General features: G+C 38.2%; 1 protein-coding gene across 6 annotated transcripts in view; it reads left to right on the top strand.

Moving 5' to 3' along the window:
- The first annotated feature begins 106 nt into the window (after window positions 1-106).
- BCAP29 (B cell receptor associated protein 29) overlaps window positions 107-23280 on the top strand; it is a 57667-nt gene continuing 34493 nt past the window's right edge. For 2 of the 6 annotated variants that reach the window (XM_006161151.3, XM_006161152.3), the window contains exons 1-5: window positions 110-197; window positions 277-384; window positions 4142-4242; window positions 13452-13602; window positions 15225-15360. In XM_006161151.3, coding sequence (XP_006161213.1) covers window positions 293-384; window positions 4142-4242; window positions 13452-13602; window positions 15225-15360 — 480 coding nt within the window. In that variant the 5' untranslated portion in view covers window positions 110-197; window positions 277-292. Of the gene's footprint in view, window positions 198-275; window positions 385-4141; window positions 4243-13451; window positions 13603-15224; window positions 15361-23280 lie in introns of those variants that run through there. The other 4 variants (XM_006161150.3, XM_006161153.3, XM_027765410.1 and 1 more) reach the window with 4 other exon arrangements.

Below are 23280 nucleotides of genomic sequence, written 5' to 3'. Positions count from 1 at the left end.
AGGGCCGCGAAGCGCGGGCGTTAGGGGAGGGAGGCGTTAGGCTGCCGGCGCCGCGAGCCGTAGAGGGAAGCCGGTGCCCCACAGGCCGCGGCCCCGTCCCGCACGCCCGCCGGGGAGCAGGCACCCGCCTCGCGGCCCAGCCTGTACGCCTTCCCTTCCCGCTCGGGGTTAAAGCGGGGTGCTCCAGCCTGGGGAAGGTGGGACATGGTAACCCCGGGACAACATTTGACCCACCTCGCTCGGAAAGCACGCAAAGTAAATCGTTTCTCTGTTTAGGTGCGAAGAGAAAACAATGACCCTCCAGTGGGCGGCAGTTGCAACCTTTCTTTATGCCGAAATAGGACTCATTTTAATCTTCTGCCTGCCTTTCATTCCTCCTCAGAGGTAGGGACCCTTCACATCCTTAACAGGAATCACTTCTTGGGTAGTGCCTTGAGATTAATACGGGAAAAGTTTTCTTAAGATGAAAAGTTTTGAGAACTAATGGTAGAAAAAGATGTTCTTTAAAAATAAACTCTCGTATAAATGCCAATAGTAAAAATAAACTTTTTATGTGTATACATGCAATAACTCTGACTTCCCTTCTAAAAGGCAAAAGGGCCTAGTGCTTTCGGGTCTGTTGATCACAGATAAACTGAAGCAATGGCTGCCCTTTGACACCTGTCTGGTTGCATCATCAGGTTTTACCCTCTGTTCTATTGCCCTTAATTGGAGTCGTGGACTAAATAAACATAAATGAATAAGTTATTTTTAGTAAGACAATAAGTATACATTGAATACAGTATATCATGGGAACACAGATGTTTGGGCCAGTGGAATGGCAATTTGGAAACCAAAAACCAATGAAAGACTCTTAGTTTTGGCCTTATATAACCATGAAATACTTTCATTAATGTTTAATGACAATTTTAGTACTTTCTATTCCACATACAATTAATGAACTATTTTAAAACTGTTGAATATGAAAAGTATCAGAACCCTACATTAGCATGAAATTCCTTAGGGAAGGACCTTCTAACAAGTAGCTACCAAGTATTTCAATCCAAGCATTGATTCACTTTACCCTTGTAATAATCTCCTTATTAGACCCAGAAACGATAGGGTGAATGCTGAAACATGCATGGAATAAAAACATTGCAAGACATTTGTTCATACTTATACCATAAAAGAAAATCTTTCATAAATGATAGCCTGGAACTAACCCACTACGGTATATGGTGAAATCCTGGGTCTGGAAGAAACTTAGGAAAGTTTTACCTTAGCTCAATGTTCAGGCAGTCTTTCACAACTCTTAAAATGCTCCTCACCTCCTGGATTTGAGTTCCTTTCTGTTCTTGTGTATCAACTACACCATCACATTTCTCTTCCTTACTAAATAAGAAACATTGTGTAGGAAGAGGTCTTGGAGATTGTTTCATCCAACCCACTCTTCTTCAGATCGCTGCTGAGACCCAGAGGGGACAAGTGGTTTGAAGAATGTCACCTAGCTGCTCCATGGCAGATTCCAAACAAGCATCTGGCCTCTAGTCCATTGCTCTTCCTACTCTGTCAGGGTGCCTCTCATCCTGTTGGTTTTGTTTCAAACCTTCAATAGTTCCTTGTTTTGATTTGGGGTGATATTTGCAAAATAGGATCATGAATAAGTAAGAGAAAGAAGCATGTTGTTTGTAAACATCTGATTTATAAATAATGCTTAAAGATCTGAAGAAAATAATTCATCAGTTGGTTTTTCTTTTTCCTGTCAAAGTAATATAAATTATGGGTCAGCCTTTTACTTCCTGCCAAATATTTTTTACCCATCCTTATCAAGTAGCTGTTAGATAAATACATGTATTTGTGCACATGATATATCCTCATACAAAAAATGGTTATATACTACATAATGATGGTTCAATCAGCAGTAGACCAGATAGATACAGTGTTTCCATAGGAATACCCCATACAGCATAAATTTGTAGTAGTCTATATCATCTATGTTTGTGTAAGTTTACCCTGTGATGGCCCCATGACAACAGAATTGTTTAACAGTGCATTTCATAGAACATAGCTGTGTCATTAAGCATGGCATGACTGTATAGGTAAGAGAACGTGATATATATGCACTCAAATAATTTACAATATGTTCTTACCATGTATGCATTCACATCTTTCTATGTGTATCACTGAAATCTTTAAAGGAAAGTTTCAGTCTTCATTTAGCTTTATGGAAAAATTAACTTAAAAAGTTTTTTTAGTGTAAAATTTTTATAATGTAGAATTTCTATATAGTGCCTATATAAAGTGCTTAGAATTGGAAACAATGAAGACAAATAGAACTGCATCTGTAGAGGCATTAGAGTTTTCAAATTTTACTACTTAGCTGTCATAATCTCAAAACTTTTTTAAATGTTGCAAGTGCTTGAGGTATATTTAAGTATGTATTACCCAATTTATACTGGGAGGAGGTCTTCAAAAAGTTCATGGAACTGCATATAATGAAAAAGCTATGGGGACCAGCTGGTGGCGCAGTGGTTAAGGCACTGGACACTCCCACATGGCCAACTGGGGTTTGAGTCCTAGACCTGGTGGCTTGCTTTCTCACTTCCTCTCTCTCTCACTCTTACCCTCTGGCTCTCTCTGATCAAATTAAAAAATCAATGAATGAATGAATAAAAATAAAATAAATAATTATTTTTTAAAGAAAGCTATGCATAGATTCAAATTGTTTTGCACCAAAATTAACCTTACTTTAACGCCATCTTTTTCCATTAGTTTTTTTCTTTTTTTCTCGATGTCCCTTGGGGGCTTAATCTGTTATTCATTTAAAATGGTCTCATACAAAGTTTGCTACATTTCCAATTCTGTGATAATTTACTTTGTCACTCTTTGCAACTTATAACCCACATTTTTTTTATTCTTATATCTTTGCTTATATTGTTCAGTCTGTCTAGACTATTTATTTCCTGGTCTCATTTCATCAACGTTTAGAGCTTCTCTGGGTAGTAATTATGTGGGTATATACACATGTAAAAATTTATCAAACTAGGGGCCGACAAGTGGCATGGTGGTTAAAGGTGCTGGACCCCCACATGGCCGACCACGGTTCAAGTCTCGGACCTGGTGGCTTGCTTTCTCACTTCCTCTCTCTCTGTCTTGCTCTGATCAATTTGGAAAATGATAATGATAATAATAATAAATAAAGTTAAATAAAATAATTCTTAAAAAAATTATCAAACTATACATTCAAAATTTTTTCACTTTACATATATAAAATCTCAATAATTTTAATTCTCTCTTGGTTGAAGTAGAGAAACTTTTTACTTGGAGTAGATATTAAAAGTATACTGTATAAAAGTAAATGTGCAGTGGCCAGCAAGTAGCACAGTGATTAAGGTGCTAGACTCCCACATGGCCAACTGCAGTTCAAATCCTGGATTTGGTGGCTTGCTTTCTCACTTTCCCTCTCTCTTATCAAATTAAAATAATAATAATAAAATTTAAATTAAAAATAAATGTGCAGACAGTTAGACCCCCCCCATTTCTGAAATGATAACTGTTAGACCAATAAATCTTTTTCATTTTTGAGTCTGACTAGAGAAAATATATATAAAGTAATAGCTTCTATCAACAATATAACCCTTTAGTATAAGAATTACCTTCTAGGTGTCTACAGCAGGCCTCATGGTTAAGGCTCTGGACTCCCACATGATTGACCACAGTTTGAGTCCCAGACCCGATGGCTTATACCAACAGCAGAATAAAGAAAAAGGGATTGCACATGGTCATCCCTCCTGGGAGTTGATTTCTCATTTTCCCTTTCTTTTTCTCTCTCCAGTGAGCACATGTACCCTATGAGAAAAAAAATGCAACTCATTTTTAATTTCTATTATTCATATGGATTTATTTTGAAATTTATTTTCACTTTAGAAAATTTAAGCCACCAGACAGAAGATAATCAAATGTCAGGTTATTATTAAATTTGAAAAAATTGTTCTTTATTTCAGAGACATTTTATGTCATATCAGAGAGTTAGTAAATTTAAAAATAAAATGTCTGTAATTCTTTTTAACTTTCTACATATGACCAAAATGTTACTTTAGTATTTATAAAGTATTTTAACACCTTTTTTATTATTACTTCATGTAATTATATTACTTTACAGATGGCAGAAGATTTTTTCATTTAGTGTCTGGGGTAAAATTGCAACTTTTTGGAACAAGGCTTTCCTTACTATTATAGTCCTGTTGATTGTCCTGTTTCTAGGTAAGTACTAGACCCCTCCTTTGAATAAACATAACTAGTTTGTTTTTGATTAATAAAGTCCTTCATTTTTAATTAAATGTATGTTGATCTATTGATGTTGCTATTGATATATTGCAGCTGAGTTTATATAGTATATAGAGTAGATATTGATATATTGTGTACAATTAATAGATATTATTCTAATATGTGCACAGGCATAAATTTCAGCATAGTGCAGTGATTCTTCACCTCATTAGATTATGTATAATTGCATTAGTGCGTAGGCAGCTTTTCAGTTGCCAGATGTTATTTCTCATTTCTCAACATTAGTTGTGATAACCACATTGATATATACCAGGGATAAGCAACCTATAAAGTTTTATTGCAACTTAAGTTTGCCCTTTTTTTTGTTTATTATCTATGTCTCTGTCCACAGACAACTTTTTTTTTTGAAGAGAGATTTTTGCTATAGGTGTGTGTACTCACCAGAGAGACAAACAGAGAGACAGAAAACCAGAAATCACCACCCAGGGATGATGGCCATGCCACAATCCCTTCTCCTCCATTCTCCTCTAGGGATTTTTGGTGCACACACATAGCTTGGCATGAGTTTTAAGCCACCAGGTCCAGGACTTAAACCATAGTCGACTACATGGAGGTCCAGTGACATAACGATTATGCAATCTGCTGGTCCCACCACAGACAACTATTGAGCTGAGTAATTGCAACAGTATTGTCTAAAACATTTATAATCTGCCCCTTTACAGAAAAAGTCTACAACTTTTTTTTTTTTTTTCCTAAGACAGGATCTCTTTGTGTTGACATCCTCCTGCCTCTGCCTCCCAGCTGGGATTACAGGCACATGTTGAACTGGGAATTGAATCCAGGCTTCCCATGTAGTCAAAGGCTGCAGAGTACAACATCTTAGCAGTACGTGTCACACAACTGAGCCTTTTATGTAGGATTATATCCTTAGTCTTAGGATATCCATGCTGGAATATTTAGGAGTAAAGAGTCATCATGTTTTCAGGACCAGCAGATGGCATAATTGTTATGTTGCTGGACTCCGACATAGTTGACCACAGTTTGAATCACGGACCTGGTGGCTTAAAACTCATGCCAGGCATGTGTACATGTGTGCCCAAAATCCCAAGAAGAGAATGGAGAAGGGATTGCAGCATGACCATCCCCTCTTGGGAGTGGTTTCTTGCTTTCCGTATCTCTGTCTCTCCAGCAAGCACACATTCTCTATAGCATAAATCTCTCTCTAAACAGAATCTTTTTTTAACTTACTATCATTTTTTTAACAAACAGGTAACATTTGTGAAATCTATGTGGAGGATAGTAGACGTTTATTGTACTAGTTTTTCAACACATTTGAAGTTTTTGTCAAAATATCTTATAAATTTATAGTAGACCTGGGGCTAGCAGGTGTGTGGTGATTAAGGGCACTAGACTCCCACATGGCTGACTGTGGTTCAAGCCCCAGACCTGGTAGCTTGCTTTCTCACTTTCTCTTTGTCTCTCTCCCTCTCCCTCTGTCCTTCTCTGGTCAAATTAAAATAAATAAATAAACAAATAAAGTTAAATAAAAAATAGTGTTTTTTTAATCTTTATTTATTTATTATTTATCTTAATTTGACTAAAGAGGGACAGAGAGAGAGAGTGCACAAGAGAAAGAGGGAAAGTTAGAAAGCAAGCCGCCAGGTCTAGGACTTGAACCATGCTCCATCATGTGGGAGTCTAGCGCCTTTAACCACCATGGCACCTGCTGACCCTAATAAAAAATAATTCTTAAAAAAAAAAAAATTGTAGTAGACCTTAAAGCTTCTTATCAAATCAGAAAGTCAGTGAGTCTTAATAATCACAATGTGTATTTAGAAGTAGCTGAGCTAAAACATATTAAGGGGCTGATTTAAATCACCTGCTGCTTTTTGTTTTGTTTTGTTTTGCTTTATTGCCAAAGGGTGTACATGCTGGATAGAGACAGAGAGAAAACACCCCCGAATGAGGTATGGTCATGCTACAAGCATTCTTCCTCCATTTCTCCCTTACATCAGGATTCTGGACACACATGCCCTGTGTGTTTTTTAGTCTGCAGAGGCCAGGATTCAAATCGTCGTCAACCATGTGGGATACAGCTCCCAATGCACAGAACTTACGTACTGTACTCTGAGGCTGACTCAATAAACATCTATAATCCCACCTCCTAGATTCAGCAAATGTTAATGGTTTGTGAAACTTGCTTTATCTATCTTTTTAAAAAACCATTTGAAAGTTTGTTGAAAAAATTATGACTACTTCTAGGTACTTTAGTATGCATATCTTAAGACTAAGGATCTATTCCTACATAAAAGGCGTTGGTAAGGCCAAGCTGCTGTGGCACCTGCTACTAGGATGCTGCGCTCTGCTGGTTGGGACCACATGGGAAGCCTGGGTTCAGTTCCCAGTCCAACCTAAAGGTGGCATGGGTGGCATGTGTCTGTAGTCCCAGCGGAGAGGCTGAGGCAGGAGGAGCTTGGTACTTCAGATTTTGATATCCATTACAGAGTATGTTTTCCCTCAGAATTCTCTCACAGTCATTGTGACTTAAAATGGTTTTATAGGAGCCAGTCTGAGGCTATGACGACCAGTTTGATAGTTTTTTGAGAAAATGCTGTTTCACAGTCCAAATCACCAACTTCTGAAATAGACTCCTCTTTATAAACTGAACCATCTAGTGTGATAGTGTATGAGTACTGTGAACTACCGGCATGCAATTGTTTCAGAGGGTCAGTAGGTTTGTACCTTACTTCAAAATGTCAGTATAAGGAACCACAAGTTAGCGTAATGGCTATGTCGCTGGACTCCCACGTAGTCGACCACGGTTCGCGTCCCGGACGCGGTGGCTTAAAACTCACGCCGGGCGTGTGTGCGTGCATGCCCAAGATCCCGAGAAGAGAATGGAGGAGAAGGGATTGTGGCGTGACCATCCCCCCTGGGGGGTGATTTCTCGTTTTCTGTCTCTCTGTCTCTCTCTGTCTGGCGAGCGCATGCACCCTATAGCGAAAAAAACTCTCAAAAAAAAAAAAGTCAGTATATATACATCATATATATATATTTTTTTTGTGATACTTACTGTTACGAATTTAATCTCTAGGCATATAACAAATCACAATAAGTGAGTAAAAATCAGTAAGGAAAACAGGTCCCAACTCTGCCACCAGGTAGCTAAGTTACCTTTGGAATGTCATTTTATACCTCTGAGTTTGATCAATTCATCTGTGAAATAAAGGGACAGATAGAAATAATCTCTGCAGCTCGTATTACTGCTAGAAAAATATTCTGATCTTCCAACTCTAGAACTCTAGAATTATGAAAAAAATTTATATTGGAAACTCCCACTTTTCCATAGAATGGAGGAGAGTTATAGTCCAGGTTTTTTTTGATTACATATTATCAGAGACCAACTTAAGTTCATTTGTGGAAGAAAAAGAGATTTATAATAAAACATGGGGTTCTTTCAGAGTAGCCTATGGAAGGAGAGAAGCCAAATTCCAGAGGGAGCAATACTAGGCATAAAATATTCTTGTCCCTCCATTTCTTCCTGCATGTATTTCATTCTTCCTTGTCCCCATGCACCCTGATACTCTATCTCCAAGGAAGAAAACGGGTACCACACAGCTGCCAGGTACTATCACTTCAGCCATGTGTGAGGCTTAATTAGCCATATTGGAAGACTAATTCCAATTAAAAGGAAAAAAAAAAAAAACATGACTAGCGGGCAGAGTGAATAATTCCCTAAGAATAAAGACATCCTGGGTAGTTAAGGCAGGAAAATAGGTACTTGCCCTGTTAGTCTCAGTGTCTGCACCTCAAAATGGAGCAATCATACCCACTTCATGCAGTGTTTTAAAGTTTAAGTGATATAAAATACATAAGCTTATTTTATATTTTAGTTTAGAGCTTATTTTATTTTTCTGTTGGTTGTCTAATAAGGTAACTCACAAGGTGTTTACTTTCCTAGAAACAATACTAACTGAAAAACATGTGTGTGTGATTATGTGTTTTAGGGAACAGTAACAGACAATCGGAAATAGGTAACCCAAGAATATGGTTAGTGTCAGTTTCCTCATGTGATTCAAAAAAAGACTATCTTCACATAGTTTATGGAAAATGCCCTATCTATCATAACCCTCCCTCATTGTTAACCCCATTCCATTTTTCTGTTTTGTGTGCCAGAGGGCACGTATGCACACAGTATAGAAAGAAAAAGTACTCCTTTATGGTGCATGGTCTTGTCACAATCTGTTTTCCTCCATTTCTCCATCCTGTCAAGATTCTGGGCATACACACATGCATGTGGTATGTTTTCAAACCACCAGGGCTGGGACTTGAACTATGATCAGCCATATAGGATCCAGCTTCCTCTGCACAGCACTTAACCACTACACTAAAGAGCCAGACTAGAAAATTTAATTTTGAAGGATTTCTTTTATAAATACACCAAGAAACCTAAAAAACTTAGAAACAAACTTTTTATGAAGGATGTGTAAAGAACTCTACTCTGAAAACTACAAAAACATTGCTGAAAGAAGTTAAGATAAAATAAATGAAGATATTTTCATCTGTTAGAAGATCCAATATTATTAAAATGTTTGTTCTTCCAAAAATTGATCTGTAGATTCAACATAGTCTCAGCCAAAATTCCAACAAGTGTTTTGTACTCGACCAATTGCTTTTAAAATTTTAAGTGGGCTAGCAAAGAATTCTTTAACAGCCAAAAAAAAAAAAAAATTAAAAAGAACAACAAAATTGGGAGACTCACAAGAGATTTCAAGATTAAAGGGAAAAAAAAATTACTTGCTAACTGCAAAGGCAAACACAAAACCTTTACAGTGAAGAACTCTGATGACCACTGTCTGTGATGATTAATTTTAGTATGTCAACTGAACTGTGCCATGGTATTGCTGACACTAGGTCAAAGTTCTGGATATTTCTGTTTAGGTGATTTTGGATAAGATTAACATTAAAAAAGAATTTAAGTAAAGCAAATTATACCATGGATAATGTGGGTAGACCTTATCTGATCTGTTGAACACCTTATTAGAACAAAGACTGAGAAAGAGGAAATTGTTAGCAGATTGCCTTTTGATTTTTTGGATTTTTTTGTGTGTTTTATTATTATTATTATTATTTGGTTTTCACTATAGAGTACATGTGCTAGCCAGAGAAAAATAGCGACAGAGAGAAAAAAGTGGCCACCCAGGAGGGATGGCCACTGTTTTTATTTTTCAATTTGCCAGAGAGCAAGTGGGCTCCCTTCAGGAAGGAGAAACCACCCCCCCACCATGGTGTGTGGTCACACTGCAATCCATTCTCCCTTTCTCAGTGCTATGGTGATTTGGGACACATACACACACATGCCCAGTGTGCTTTTCTTTTTTTTAGAGAATTATTTAGTTAATTAATTCCATTCATTATTATTTTTTAATTTGACTGGAGATAGAAAGAACAAGCCACAAGTCCAGGACTCAAACCTCAGTTGGCAATATGGGAGTCCAGTGCTTAACCATCATGTCACCTGCCCGTACCGTTGTGTTTTCCAAGCCACCAGTGTTTGGATTCAAACTGTGTGGTCAGCTGTGTGGGATCTAGCTCCCTTAACGATTAGGCCGTGGAGCCAGCCCAACAGATGGCCTTTGAAAGACTTCAATTGTAATTCTTCCCTGGATCTTTAGCCTGCTGGTCTATCCTATAGTTTCGGTCTACTGCATAGTCCAAATCACAGAAGCCACTTCCTTAAGATAAATCTCTCTATATATTGGTTCTCTTTCTCTGAGGAACCCTGGTTAATACATCATCTTAACTGAGTAATCAAATTTAGCATCAAGGAACCAGCAGATGGCATAATGATTACGTTGCTGGACTCCCAGGTAGTTGACTGCGATTCAAATCCTGAATTTGGAAACTTGAAATTGATACTGGGCATATGCGCTTGCATGCCCAAAATCCCAAGAAGAGAATGAAGGAGAAGGGACATGCAGCGTGGTCATCTCCCTGGGGGGGGGTGATTTCTAACTTTCTGTCTCTTTGTCTCTGTGTCTCCAGCAAGTGCACTCAAAAATCTCTTTTAAAAAAAGTTTTAGCATCAAGCATGAGGCAGCATTTACTATGAGACAAGCAAACTTTTTTTTTAAATGTTTTTGAGAGGTTTTTGTTATAGGGCATGTACGCTCACCAGAAAGACAGAGAGAGAGAGATAGAAAGCAAGAAATCACCCCCCAGGGAGGATGGCCAGGTCGCAATCCCTTCTCCTCCATTCTCCTCTCGGGATCTTGGGCACGCACATACATGCACCTGGCATGAGTTTAAGCTCTGGGATTTGAACCGCAGTCGGCTACATGGGAGTTCAGGGACATAGCCATTATGCTAACTGCTGGTCCCGACAAGCAAACATTATGCAGCCTAAACTATGAAGGATTTTTGCTGAAAGTATTAAGATTGATATAGTCAAGTCTTTATACTTCCTGCTGGGACCTACTTCTAGTTTTCTAAAACTAGGAATTTGAGAAACAAATCAGACTATACCACCATCAGACAAAACAAAAAGAACTTTCTATAAAACAGTTGACCTGGATCTTCAATGTCTTTTTTTTTTTTTTAAGGATATCAAGAGGCTACAGAAATGTAACTATGATATTTATAAAGAATGTCTATTACATAATTTCCAGTTTGAAAGAAAAAGTATAGAAGACATTTGGGGGATGGGTCCAGTAGGTATCATGGCGGTTAAGGCAGTGGACTTCCACATGACCGACTGTGGTTTGATTCCTGAACCTGGTGGCTTGCTTTCTCACTTTCCCTTTCTCTCTCTCTCTGGTGAGCACAAGAGCCCTATATCAAATTTTAAAAATAATAATAATGATAAAATTAAATAATTCTTTTAAAAAAAGTCACATTGAGGACAAATAAAAAGACAAATAGCCCAATATGTAAAAAATCCTAATAGATATTTTTTCAAAGATGATACACATCTGGTCAATAAGCCCATGAAAATATTTTCTGTATCATTAGCTGTTGTGGAAATACAACTCAAAACCACAGTGAAATTCGACTTCACACCTACCAGGATGGCTATAATCAAAAAGACTGGTAATAACAACTGTGCTGATGGTGTGGAGAAACTGGAACCCTTGTACACTGCTCATGGGAATATAAAATGGCACAGCTGCTTTGGAAACCAATTTGACACATCCTTAAAAAGTTGACAATAGGACCAGCTCCTCAGCATAGCAGTTAAACACTGTGTGGAGGAAGCCAGATGCTGTATGGCCTTGCAGGGTATGAGTTCTAGTTCTAATGGTTTGTAAAAATATGCTGGGTGTTTGTGCATACCCAGGATAAGTAGAGGAAAAAAGATTGTGATGTGACCAGGCCCCACTGGGGACAGGGGATGCTTTCTTTCTTCTTCTTCTTTTTTTTTTTTCTATCTCACTCCCTCATGGATTAAACAAATAATTATAGATATAATAAAATGCTAGTATAGTAAGAAATAGGATAATCTTTGGCCAACCTCATGGTTAACCATTAAAACTAATACTGTAGTGGTTAAAGATCTGTGGTCTGAAGGCTGGGAGGCATGAAAAATATGCTGTATACAGGTGCACACACACCCAAAATCCCAATGAGATGGAGAAATAGAGTAGGGATTGTGGGCATGACCATACCTCACTGGGGACTGTTTTCTTTCTCTCTCTCTCTCTCTCTCTCTCTCTCACACACACACACACACACACACACACATATACACTCTCTGGCAATTTAAAAAAAACATATATATAATAGTCTCATGGAATTGGTTGTAATGGGCTATGGGATCTGTTATTGTCAGTAGGTTGAATTTTAATTATTCTTAGGACTAGAAAAAGTAAAGGAGGCCAGCAGTGGCATAGAGATTAAGGCAACAGGATCCCACATGGCCAACTGAGTGGTTCAAGTCCCAAATTGGGTGGCTTGAAAATCACACCGGATACATGTGTGTCCAAAATCTTGAAAGGAGAATGGAGAAGGGATTGTGGTGTGACCATCCCCCCACAACCAGTGCACATGTCGTATAGAAAACATTTTTTTTTGGAGAGGTTTTTGCTATAGGGGGTGTGTGCTCGCCAGACAGAGAGAGAGAGACAGAGAGAGACAGAGAGACAGAAAGTGAGAAATCACCCCCAGGGGGGATGGCCACACCGCAGTCCCTTCTCCTCCATTCTCCTCTCGGGATCTTGGGCACGCACGCACATGCACCCGGCGTGAGTTTTAAGCCACCGGGTCTGGGACGCGAACCGCGGTCGACTATGTGGGAGTCCAGCGACATAGCCATTACGCTAACTGCTGGTCCCTAGAAAACTTTTTTAAAAAATGTAAATAATAATATTGAGTAGTTGGCAATGTAGCTAGAGATGAGAGATAATATAATCAATGATGGTAGGTCCTAGGTGAATGGAAAGAAAAGCAAATTCTGGCAGTGGGATTGTAGGTAAGGTGCTGGACTATCACATGGTTAACCACAGTTTGAGTCCTAGACCTAGGTGCTTGAAAACCACATCAGGCTTAGATGTGTGCATGCCCACAATCCTGAGAAGAGAATGGAGGAGAAGGGATTATGGTGTGGCCATGGGGTGGGGGGGATTTCTCACCATCTTTGTCTGTCTCCAGCCAGCACATGTTCCCTATGGCAAAAAGCTATTTAATAAAATAAGAAAAAAAAAATGAAAAAAAAAAACCCGCTATTATCATTCAAAATTTTAAACTAGTATTCATTTACAGTCCATCCACTTTGAGCATGCTTCCCTCCCAGATGCTGTAGAGGGAAAGACAAAAGCAAAGCCTCTACCTAAAGCCCACTGTGAGAAAGTTTGGGCTCTGTTGTGGTGGTGCACACTGCTAAGACACCACTACTGAAAAGCCAATGCCACATAGAAGGCCCAGGTTCAGTTCTCTACACAACCAAATCAGCCAGGTGCAGTAGCATGTACCTGTCCTAGCTAGCTGGGAGGCTGGGCGGCAGTGCGAGTAGGTGGGATCTCCACTTAGTGAGACCCTATGAAGAATCAATTTTTTCCCCCTCTCCCGCTTTCTCTCTCATATAAATAAACTTTTAAAGTTTGGTCAGTTATTCTAAAACTGCTTCCCATTTTTAATCATTCTACATTCTTAAAAACCAGAAGTAATGTTTTCTTTTTTTTCCATAATAGATGCTGTGAGAGAAGTAAGGAAATACTCCTCTACTCATACCATTGAGAAGAGCTCAACCAGCAAACCTAGTGCCTATGAACATACGCAGATGAAACTTTTTAGATCTCAAAGAAATCTGTACATTTCTGGATTTTCATTATTTTTTTGGCTGTAAGTGTAAAGATTAAGCACAATTTTAAAACATGGTTTATGTTTCTCCTAATTTTTTCCGCTTATATCATGGATTTTTTAAACCAACATCTTCATAAAAGAACTAAGGTGATATACCCAAATAACAATAATTATAACTTGTATGTTTCTTAGATCCATAAGGCCCTGAATGATTTGGTTCCTGCCTCTGCCCGGAGCCTTGTCTCATACTATTCTCTGACATTTGTAATACATTCCACCCACATTGACCCTCACTATTTATTCATCTTGGCAGCAAATACTTGAGTTCTATATATACCTAGTTTCTTTCCACTTCAGGGTCTTCCTATAAGTTATTCCTTTTGCCAGAACATTACCTTGTTACCTGGCTTATTCTTCCAGAACATTCTTTAGCCTCTTCATCAGGGTTACCTTCTATGGCCATCATTCCCTCTGAAGTCAGTAGGTTTCCTGTTATACATGCTGGTATAGAATTTATATATTTACTTCAATTTCTAAAATTATTCACGGTTGTAAGTAAATACTGATTTAACGCTTTGCTCCCCAAACCTTTGCTAAACTCCTTGAGGGTAGAGACTGTTTTACTTCCTGCTGTGTCCTCAGTGTCTAGTACCTTTAACACTTCTGAGGCAGGAGAAAGCTAGCAAATGGAAGCAGCTACAGGGACTAGAGCATCCGCCCATGTTGCTAGATAGGGAAAAACAAAACAAAACAAAACAACCAGGCAGAAAATGTTCTGCCCAAGATAATGTAAGCAGGAGATGGTGGGGGTGGGGGGAGGGTATCTGTCTGATTAAGCCACATTTGATACAGCCAATGAGAAATCAGTGGTCCCACCAATATTTAATAGAACCTATGAGCTGAGAAGAATCAGTGAGCCCAGCCAGTGATCAACTGACATGATCTAGATTAAAAATTATAGACCTCATCAGAATGCAACTGCTGGAACATTTTGAGCTACCCTCTCTCTGTCTACTCAGGAGTGTACTTTTACCTAAGAAACTACCTTTTCCTTACACTATTTGCATGTTTAGGTCAGTTCTTTGTCCAAAACTCCAAGAACCTGGATATCATCACAGAACCCATCCCATAACACCTAGCAGGTCCTTCATAAATATCTGCTGAATGAGTCATTGGAAATACTCATTAGTATGTCTAACAGTGGAAGTTACCCATAAGCAGATGTGTATGTACAGATTTTAGACTTGGCTGGCCTTGTGTAATGTTCTGTAAGTTGCACAATTTGAACTGGGTCAAAAAAAAAAAAAGACTTCTCTTACTGGTCCTGCTGTGCTATTTGAAATTCTTTTGTTTGTATTCCTCTACACTTATAGTCCTCTACAAGAAAAATAATCCAATTAATAAGGACAGCTAACCTTGCGTTCCAAATGCTGATTTTCTAGCAAAGATTCCTAAGGAATTGTTTTGGCTAGGAGTCTGGGATTTCTTCTTTTTTTTTTTTTTTTTTTTTTAACATCATGTGTTCCACTTAAACATCACCTCCTTCCATCACACCATCACACTTATACCTAATGGGAGAGTCATATGACAATGATTGTTTTAAAGTCACTCTTACTGATGATTAGTCTAGTTATATATAAGTCTGATTTTTTTTTTCTTAGAGTGTTGAGACGTCTGGTTACACTTATTACTCAGCTGGCAAAAGAACTGTCAAACAAAGGAGTACTTAAATCTCATGCAGAAAGTACTAATAAGGCTGCCAAAAAATTCATGGAAGAGAATGAAAAACTAAAACAGGTATTCAATTTTCTTTGTAAAACTGTGTATAAATGTTATTGGTGTTTCCAAGGAGTGACATATTATTTTTAAGCATCTAAAAGAGCATGTTGATAATGTGTAAGCAGAAAATGACTATTAATTATATAACAGTATTGTTCTGTGGAATGACCGTTGCAAAATTACTTTTACTAACCATTAGATTTACTTGTTCCCACAACTTCCCTTCAAAGTAGAATAATGCCATTGGACCTTTTCTTTTTTTATAAAAAAAAAAAAAAAAAAGAGATTTTTGCTAGAGCACCTGTGCTCACTAGAGAGACAGAAAGTAAGAAATCAATCCCCCGGGGAGCAGCCACACTTCAAGCCCTTCTCCTCCATTCTTCTCTTGAAATCTTGGGCACTCACATACATATGCACAGCATGAATTTTAAGCTACCAGGTTGAGACATCAACCGTGGTTTACTATGTGGGAGCCCAGCAACGACATGGTAGCCCAGCGACAACTTAACCATTAGCCATCTGCTGATCTTACCATTGGGCCTATTTTTATGTTTCAAAGAAAAAACAGTAGCCTGAGAATACAATTTTTGGTGGGAGAGGTGGTCAGAGGACATGTTCACTCACCAGAGAGAGAGAAAAGAAGAAAGCACCCCTGCAGTTGGGGATGGGCACACCAAAATCCCTTCTCCTCCATTTCCCCATCTGGTCAAGATTTGGGACATATACACACATACACCTAGCATGCTTTTCAAACTGTAGAGCCGAGCTTCAGACCATACAGACAGCCATGGATCCAACTCCCTTAACTGCTAGACCATGCAGCATGCCCCAAGGTAATACAACTTTTTTTTAAAGAATTTTTTTTTAATTTTATTTGTTTATTCATTTATTTTCATTTGACCAGAGAGGGCCAGAGAGAGAGAAAGAGAGAGAGAGGGAAAGTGAGAAAGCAGGCCTCCAGGTCCAGGACTTGAACAGTGGTCAGCCATCTGGGAATCCAGTACACTTCACCACCATGCCACTTGCCAGCCCTGGGAATACAAATTTTAATTCCTTTGTTATCATTAATTTTACTTTATAACGTAAAGCATGTCTTTTTATTTTTTGTTTCCATTTCTTTTTCAGTTAAAATATTTTTTAAAGTTTTCTTTTAAACGACTGATATATAGAAAACAGAAGAAGACAATCAATGCTACATTAATAATTGCACATAATAAAATAAAATGTAAAATTTTTTATTTGGCAGTGCTGCATATATTCTTTATTTTTTTGAAAAAATAATGATTTACTTAATTTTATTAGATTGCCTGGAAAGTCATAACATATTTTTCTATGCAAAAATACATTATGACTTCCCTGACAACCCAATATTTATGATTTAATTGGCTATAGGGCACATGCACTTACCAGAGAGAGACAGAAGGAAAGTGAGAAAGCAGGCTGTCAGGTCTGGGACATGAACCACTGTTGGCCCTGTGGGAGTCCAGCGCCTTAGCCACCATGCCACCTGCTGGCCCCTTACATTCCTTCTTTGAGAACCCTATACTATCTTTCCCCTGGCTTTAGGGAAGACTGTGGATCAGGTACTGTTTTCCCCATTGACTATAAAAAGCAAATGGAAAAATTAAAGAAACAGAATTACTTTAGGTATTATTTTCTTAAGTTTTCATTTTAGGAGTCAGATCTCATAACTTGAATGTTTTCAGTTCATATTAAGATCCATAACTTTACCAATTCTAAGAAAAAGAGAATTAATGGCGTCATTCTATTCAGAAATAAAACAAAATATTTTTACTAAGTTAAAGAAATGCAAATAATCATTTTTATGTGAAAAACACTGTGAGTCTAGCAATAGAGAATTAAATTCCTTGTCTAAGTCTTTAAGCCCAGCCTCTTACAGAAAGAAATACAAACACTTTCCATCAGTTCTAAGTGGTTAGCTATTTTGGTACAATATAAAGCTTATTAAAACGTATGAAATAAGTCAAAACTAATTGCAAAAAGTAAATTGCAAATGATGCTGTAGTATCATGGCCACCTATCCAGATCCCGTGGTTTTTTTATAAAGTTTGCTTTATTTCTGCTACAACAGTAAATTAGCACTTCTTTTCACAGAAACAGAATTCAAAAGTGTTAATTTTTTTAAAGTATCAGGTCGTCAGGAAAGTCATGATGTATTTTTCTGATTTTCTATGCAAAAATGCATCATGACTTTTCTGACAACCCAGTAGATTGTTACTAGCATTTTTTAATGAAAATTTGATAAGCACCAATTTACTTTTTGTTTTGTTCTGTTTTGAAAAGGCATTTATGCATCAATGTCTTGTAAAGTTCCCATTATAGTAAGTATAGGTCTTAGAAATCAAGTTGTTGGTATTTCTGTATTAAAAACAAACAATAAGTCATTTTTGTTTTTTTGGAATGTTTCAGCAGTACAACCAACTTATTTTGTACCTTAATGTTATTTGCTTCTTTTTTTATATTCTAATGTAATTTCACAGTGGTAAAAACAAAAACGTAATTGGAGTCAGCAGATGGCTTAATGGCTTCGTTTTTGGACTCCCGTGTAGTCAACCGTGAATTGAATCCCAGACCCAGTGGCTTAAACTCACGCCGAGTGCGTGTGCGTACATGTGCAAGATCCTGAGAGGACAATAAAGGAGAAGGGATTGCGGCATGGCCATCCCCCCCTGGGGGGTGATTTCTTGCTTTCTCTCTCTCTGTCTCTCTCTGTCTTTCTGGCAGCGTACCCGCCCTATAACAAAAACCTCCCAACAAACAAACAGACAAACAAACAAATACAATCAAACCTTCGATTAACTTGTGATAACTAAACTCAAAAGCACGCAGCCTCATATTGTAGAAAAACTTCTGTACCTGTCTTGATTTCAAATTATGCACATCATCATAGAGTAATGAGTCATAACTACTATTAGGACCCTTTTTTTGTAATTGCAGAGAGTGTATACACTTGCCAGAGAGACACACAGAGCAAAGGAGAGGGAGAGAGGCACCCCCTAGGCAGAATGGTCATACGACAGTCCCTTTTCTATTTCTCCATCCTGTTGAGATTTGGGGCATGCATGCACACTTAACCAACATGTTTTCCAGGCCGCTGAGACTGGGATTAGAACTGGTTGACCTGGGTCCAGCAGTTAGCGTAATGGCTCTGACGCGGAACTCCCATGTAGCCGACTGCGGTTTGAGTACTGGACCCAGTGGCTTAAACTCAAGCCAGGTATGTGTGCGTGCGTGCCCAAGATCCCGAGAGGAGAATGGAGGAGAAGGGATTGCAGAATGGCCATCCACCTGGGGGGTGATTTCTCGCTTTCCATCTCTCTGTCTCTCTGGCGAACACATGTGCCCTATAGCAAAAAAAAAAAAAAAAAAAAAAAGAGAGAGAGAGAACTGGTTGACCATGTGGGATATGGCTCCCATAACCACTAGCTACAGGACCAGCCCCAGGACATTTTATTTTTCTCTTTAGTAATATTCTTCAGCTCTAAGAAATTGGAAAGTGTAAAGTTTCCATGCTATTATTTTTCTCATGTACACCATAATTAATGCACTTGAATTCATTTTGTCCTTTAAAATAAGTACCCTCCCCATTTTGGAGGACCTTTTTGTTTTCATTGTTTTCAGAGCCAGTTATCCTTCCAAGGAAATTTATTTCATAATTACTGATTCCTTGACCTCCCCCCACAGTTTTTTTCTTGCTGTTCCCTCTTCTTTGGTTCCATGCAGCCTGCTTCCTATATGGCTGTGAGCCAGTCAGTGTTCCTCTGTCATCAGAGGAGGCACAATTGTGCTGGGCTAAAGCCAGTACTCAGTGGGAAGAGTCTGTGAGGTGCACATAAACACAGTCAGTGCCCAAAGTATAACTAATTGACCAATAAAATGACCTGTAAAGGCCAGGGGTGAGAATGTCAGATATGACTTCTACTTCGAGGTATTTTATGTAGGTTTTGAAATATTAGCTAAAGCTGGATAAAATTGCCAAGATTCCTCTTCATTCTCTATCAGAGACATATTATAGGGTAGAAATCATATCACCCTGAGATCCCAGAGGACTAGGTGCTAGTTCCAGTTCTTCCAGTGACTAGGTATGTGACCTGGAGCAAGTCACTTTAGTTGGTCTGGGCCGTAAGATTCCTTAGCTATAAATAATAGCTCTTTTAATTCTCACAACCCCATACATTGGTATTGTTTTTGTTATCTTTTTTGTAGATGAGAAAACAGAGGCATATACAGGTTACCTGATTTGCACACATCACTCATTAATAAATGACAGAACTGGGGCCAGCGGGTCGCGTGGTGGTTAGGTGCTGGACATTGCCAACCACAGTTTAAGTCCTGGACCTGGAGGCTTGCTTTCTCACTTTCCCCCTCTCTCTGTACTCTGTCTCTCTAGTGAGTGTGCATGCCCTATGGCAACTTTTAAAATAATAATAATAAATTAAATTTTATAAATAATTCTTAAAAATAAAATAAGTAAATAAATGACAGAACTAAAATTTAAACGTAAGCAGCCTGATTGTAGAATTCACACTCTTGGGACCAGCAGATGGCATAATGGTTACATCACTGGACTCCCATGTCATCAACCACAGTTTAAGTCCTGGACCTGGCGGCTTAAACCTCACCCCAGGCATGGCTGTGTGCATGCCCAGGATCCTGAGAAGAGGGTGGAGGAAAAGGGATTATGGTGTGACCATCTCCCTGGGGGTGATTTCTCACTTTCTGTCTCTATCTCTTTCTGTCTCTCGGTGAGCTCATGTGCCCTATAGCAAAAAACCTTTCTCTCAAAAAAATAAAAATAAAATAAAAAGAATTCACACTTTTTTTTTTCTATAGGGTATGTGCACTCCCCAGAGAGAAAGAAGGAAAGTGAGCAAGCAGGAAAATCAGAAAGCTTCTCCCAGGGTGATGACCATGCCGTAATCCCTTCTTTTCTATTTTCCTGGATATGGAGTCTGCATGCACACACAGCTGGCATGATTTTCAAGTTGCTCGGTCCAGGACTGAAACCACAGTCTGCCATGTGGGAGGCCTGCCCCTTAACCGCTATTCCACTTACCGGCCCCAAAATACACATTATTCATTGTTTGGTGTCCTCAACTCCTATGGTGTAGTTGACAGCTAAGACCCATTTCTATTCTTATACAGAGCCTAAGAAATGAAATAATTAAGAAAGCCAATTAGCTTTTCTTTTCTTTTCTTTTCTTTTTTTTTTTTTTTTTGACAGGTTTTTTTTTTTTTTTTTTGAGAGGTTTTTGCTATAGGGTGCATGCGCTCACCAGGCAGAGACAGAGACAGAGGCAGAGACAGAAAGCGAGAAATCACCCCCCAGGGGGGATGGCCACACTACAATCCCTTCTCCTCCATTCTCTTCTCAGGATCTTGGGCACGCACGCACACGTGCCCAGCGTGAGTTTAAGCCACTGGGTCCGGGACGCGAACCACAATCGACTACGTGAAAGTCCAGTGACATAGTCATTACGCTAACTGCTTGTCCCGACAATTAACTTTTTAAAAAAAATTATTTATTTAATTTTATTTATTCATTCATTTATTTTAATTCGGCCAGAGAAAGACATACACAAAGAGAAAGTGAGAAAGCAAGCCACCAGTTCCAGGCCTCGAACCGCGGTTAGCCATGTGGGAGCGTCCAGCAAATTAACCACCACGCCACCTGCTGGCCCAGGACCAATTAGCTTTTAATTTAACTCTTTGAAATTATAACTGTGATGGAGTTTTACTTCTCACTGAGTTTTTTCCCCCCACGTTATCGAAGTGGGATAAAGTAGATGAGACAGTAAACACTTGAGTTATTGTGACTGATAACTATTAAATTTCAGATTCCAGGGCTCTTGATCTTTTTCCAGCATCAAGTTACACATAATAAATTTGGACAAGTTTAAAGATGCAGTAATGAAAGCTTATTTACAAGACTAACACAAATCCAACTTTTCCAAGTCAGTGGTATAATAATTCAAGCAGTCAGTGTAAACATTCCTGCAACTCAGTGGTTCTCTTTCAATTTGGGTAATCACTGGAGATTGTATGAACTAAATTCACTGAAGTCACAGCTGGGATTGTTTTGAATTTGAAGTAGAAAACAAATTAAGGGAGATTTGGAGAAATGTTTTTCTTGTCCTATTTAAAAAACAAAAACTTTTTTTTTTAATTTTAGAAGGTATGAGATTCCTTCATTTTCAAGATGTACACTTCAGTCTTCCTATCTCCAAAAAATATTTCTTGAGATTATATAATATATTCAATAAGCTTTAATTCCTCCTTCTGAGCTGTCTAATCTCTGTTATGGAAACAATAATATTGTTACCCAGTCTCGCAGTACAGTTTTTATGCTCTTGTCTCATTCTTTCTAATCGAATGAAGTTACCTGAGTGTAGAAGCCATGTTTCTCTTACATTCTTATCCCTTATAGAACCTTTCATTTTAAAATATTTGCAGGTAGTCATTGCTCAGTAGATCTTCATGAGTTTTGATTGTTGGACATACAAGCTCACATTAGGAAAGAAATCACCCTGTAGTAGAAGTTCCTCTTTTATGTTAGTCTGTTTAAAATCCTCCTGAGTTGCTTTTTTACCTATGGAAGGGGTCAATATCAAGTTGTCACCACTTTATCTGACCAACAGACCCACAATAGTGTGTATTTTTCTCAAACATCACCTTAATTTGTCTGTTGTGATAACTTAAATTCCCTAATATTTCTTTAAATCAACTTTTTACTTCTAAAAACAGTAACAATTTCTATCCAGATATATAGATTATGAAATTTTTACTCCATATAATTTTTATTTTGATCAATTGTTGTAATATTTAGATCTTAGTTTTTCTTCCCTAAAACAGAAAGGCTATAAGCATAAAATTTTTTAAATTTTGCATGTGCTTGCCAGAGAGAGAGAAAGCGCCCTTCTGGGAATACACACACCCTTCTCCTCAATTCTCTTGAGATTTTGGGCATACATGCACATGCACTCAGTGTGTTTTTCAAGCTACCAGGTTCAGGACTTGAACCACACAGTGGGCCATGTGAGATTCAGTCACCTTAAGCACTGTACCATTGGCTGGCCTTAAGCATTTTAAAGCCAGATTAGATATTAAAATATAAACAGCACTGGGGGCCAGCATCGAAGTTAAGGCAGTAGATTGCACATGACCCGGACCATATATATAAAAAGAGCTTTGTAAATTATTAACTGAGTAAAAGTAATTTGGAGACTCTTCTATAAAAATGAGATAGAGGGACCAGCAGATGGCATAGTGGTTACATTACTGGACTCTCATGTAGTCAACTGTTGTTCAAGTCCCGGATCTGGCAGCTTAAAACTCACGTTGTGTGCATGTGTGCCCAAAAGCATGAGAGGAGAGTGGAGAAGGGATTGCACCATAGCCATCTCTGTGGGAGTGATTTCTTGCTTTCTCTCTCTCTTTCTGTCTTTTTCCAGTGAGCACATATGGCCTATAGCAAAAGTCTCTCTCTTAAAAAAAGAAAAAAATTTCTAACCACAGAGATGACCCTGTCACGTTGTACTTACCCATCTCCATCTACCTTGACAACATTATATTCTTCTCTCATAAATTTGTCTATATAAAAATAGTTAGGGTAGACAGCTCTGCAATCGGAACATAGTGATTCTGCAATTGATTATCGTTCTCAGAATATATATATATATATATATATATATATATATATATATACGGTTACAAGTAACAAAATCCACTCCAATTACACACACACACACATACACACACACACTTTACACACTTAATTGAAGAGAGGTTTCTGTTTTTTTCTTAATACTCTGAAAACATAACTTTAATAACAACCCACCTATTAACTTATTTCAAAGATTTCAGTCATTAGAAATCTTTTTTGTGTGTATTTGCCAAATACAGACTTAACATGAACAA

The sequence above is a fragment of the Tupaia chinensis genome, unplaced genomic scaffold, assembly GCF_000334495.1.
Source record: "Tupaia chinensis unplaced genomic scaffold, TupChi_1.0 Scaffold138322_1, whole genome shotgun sequence".
NCBI lineage: Eukaryota > Metazoa > Chordata > Mammalia > Scandentia > Tupaiidae > Tupaia > Tupaia belangeri.
This window is presented reverse-complemented; position numbering and strand designations above follow the sequence as displayed.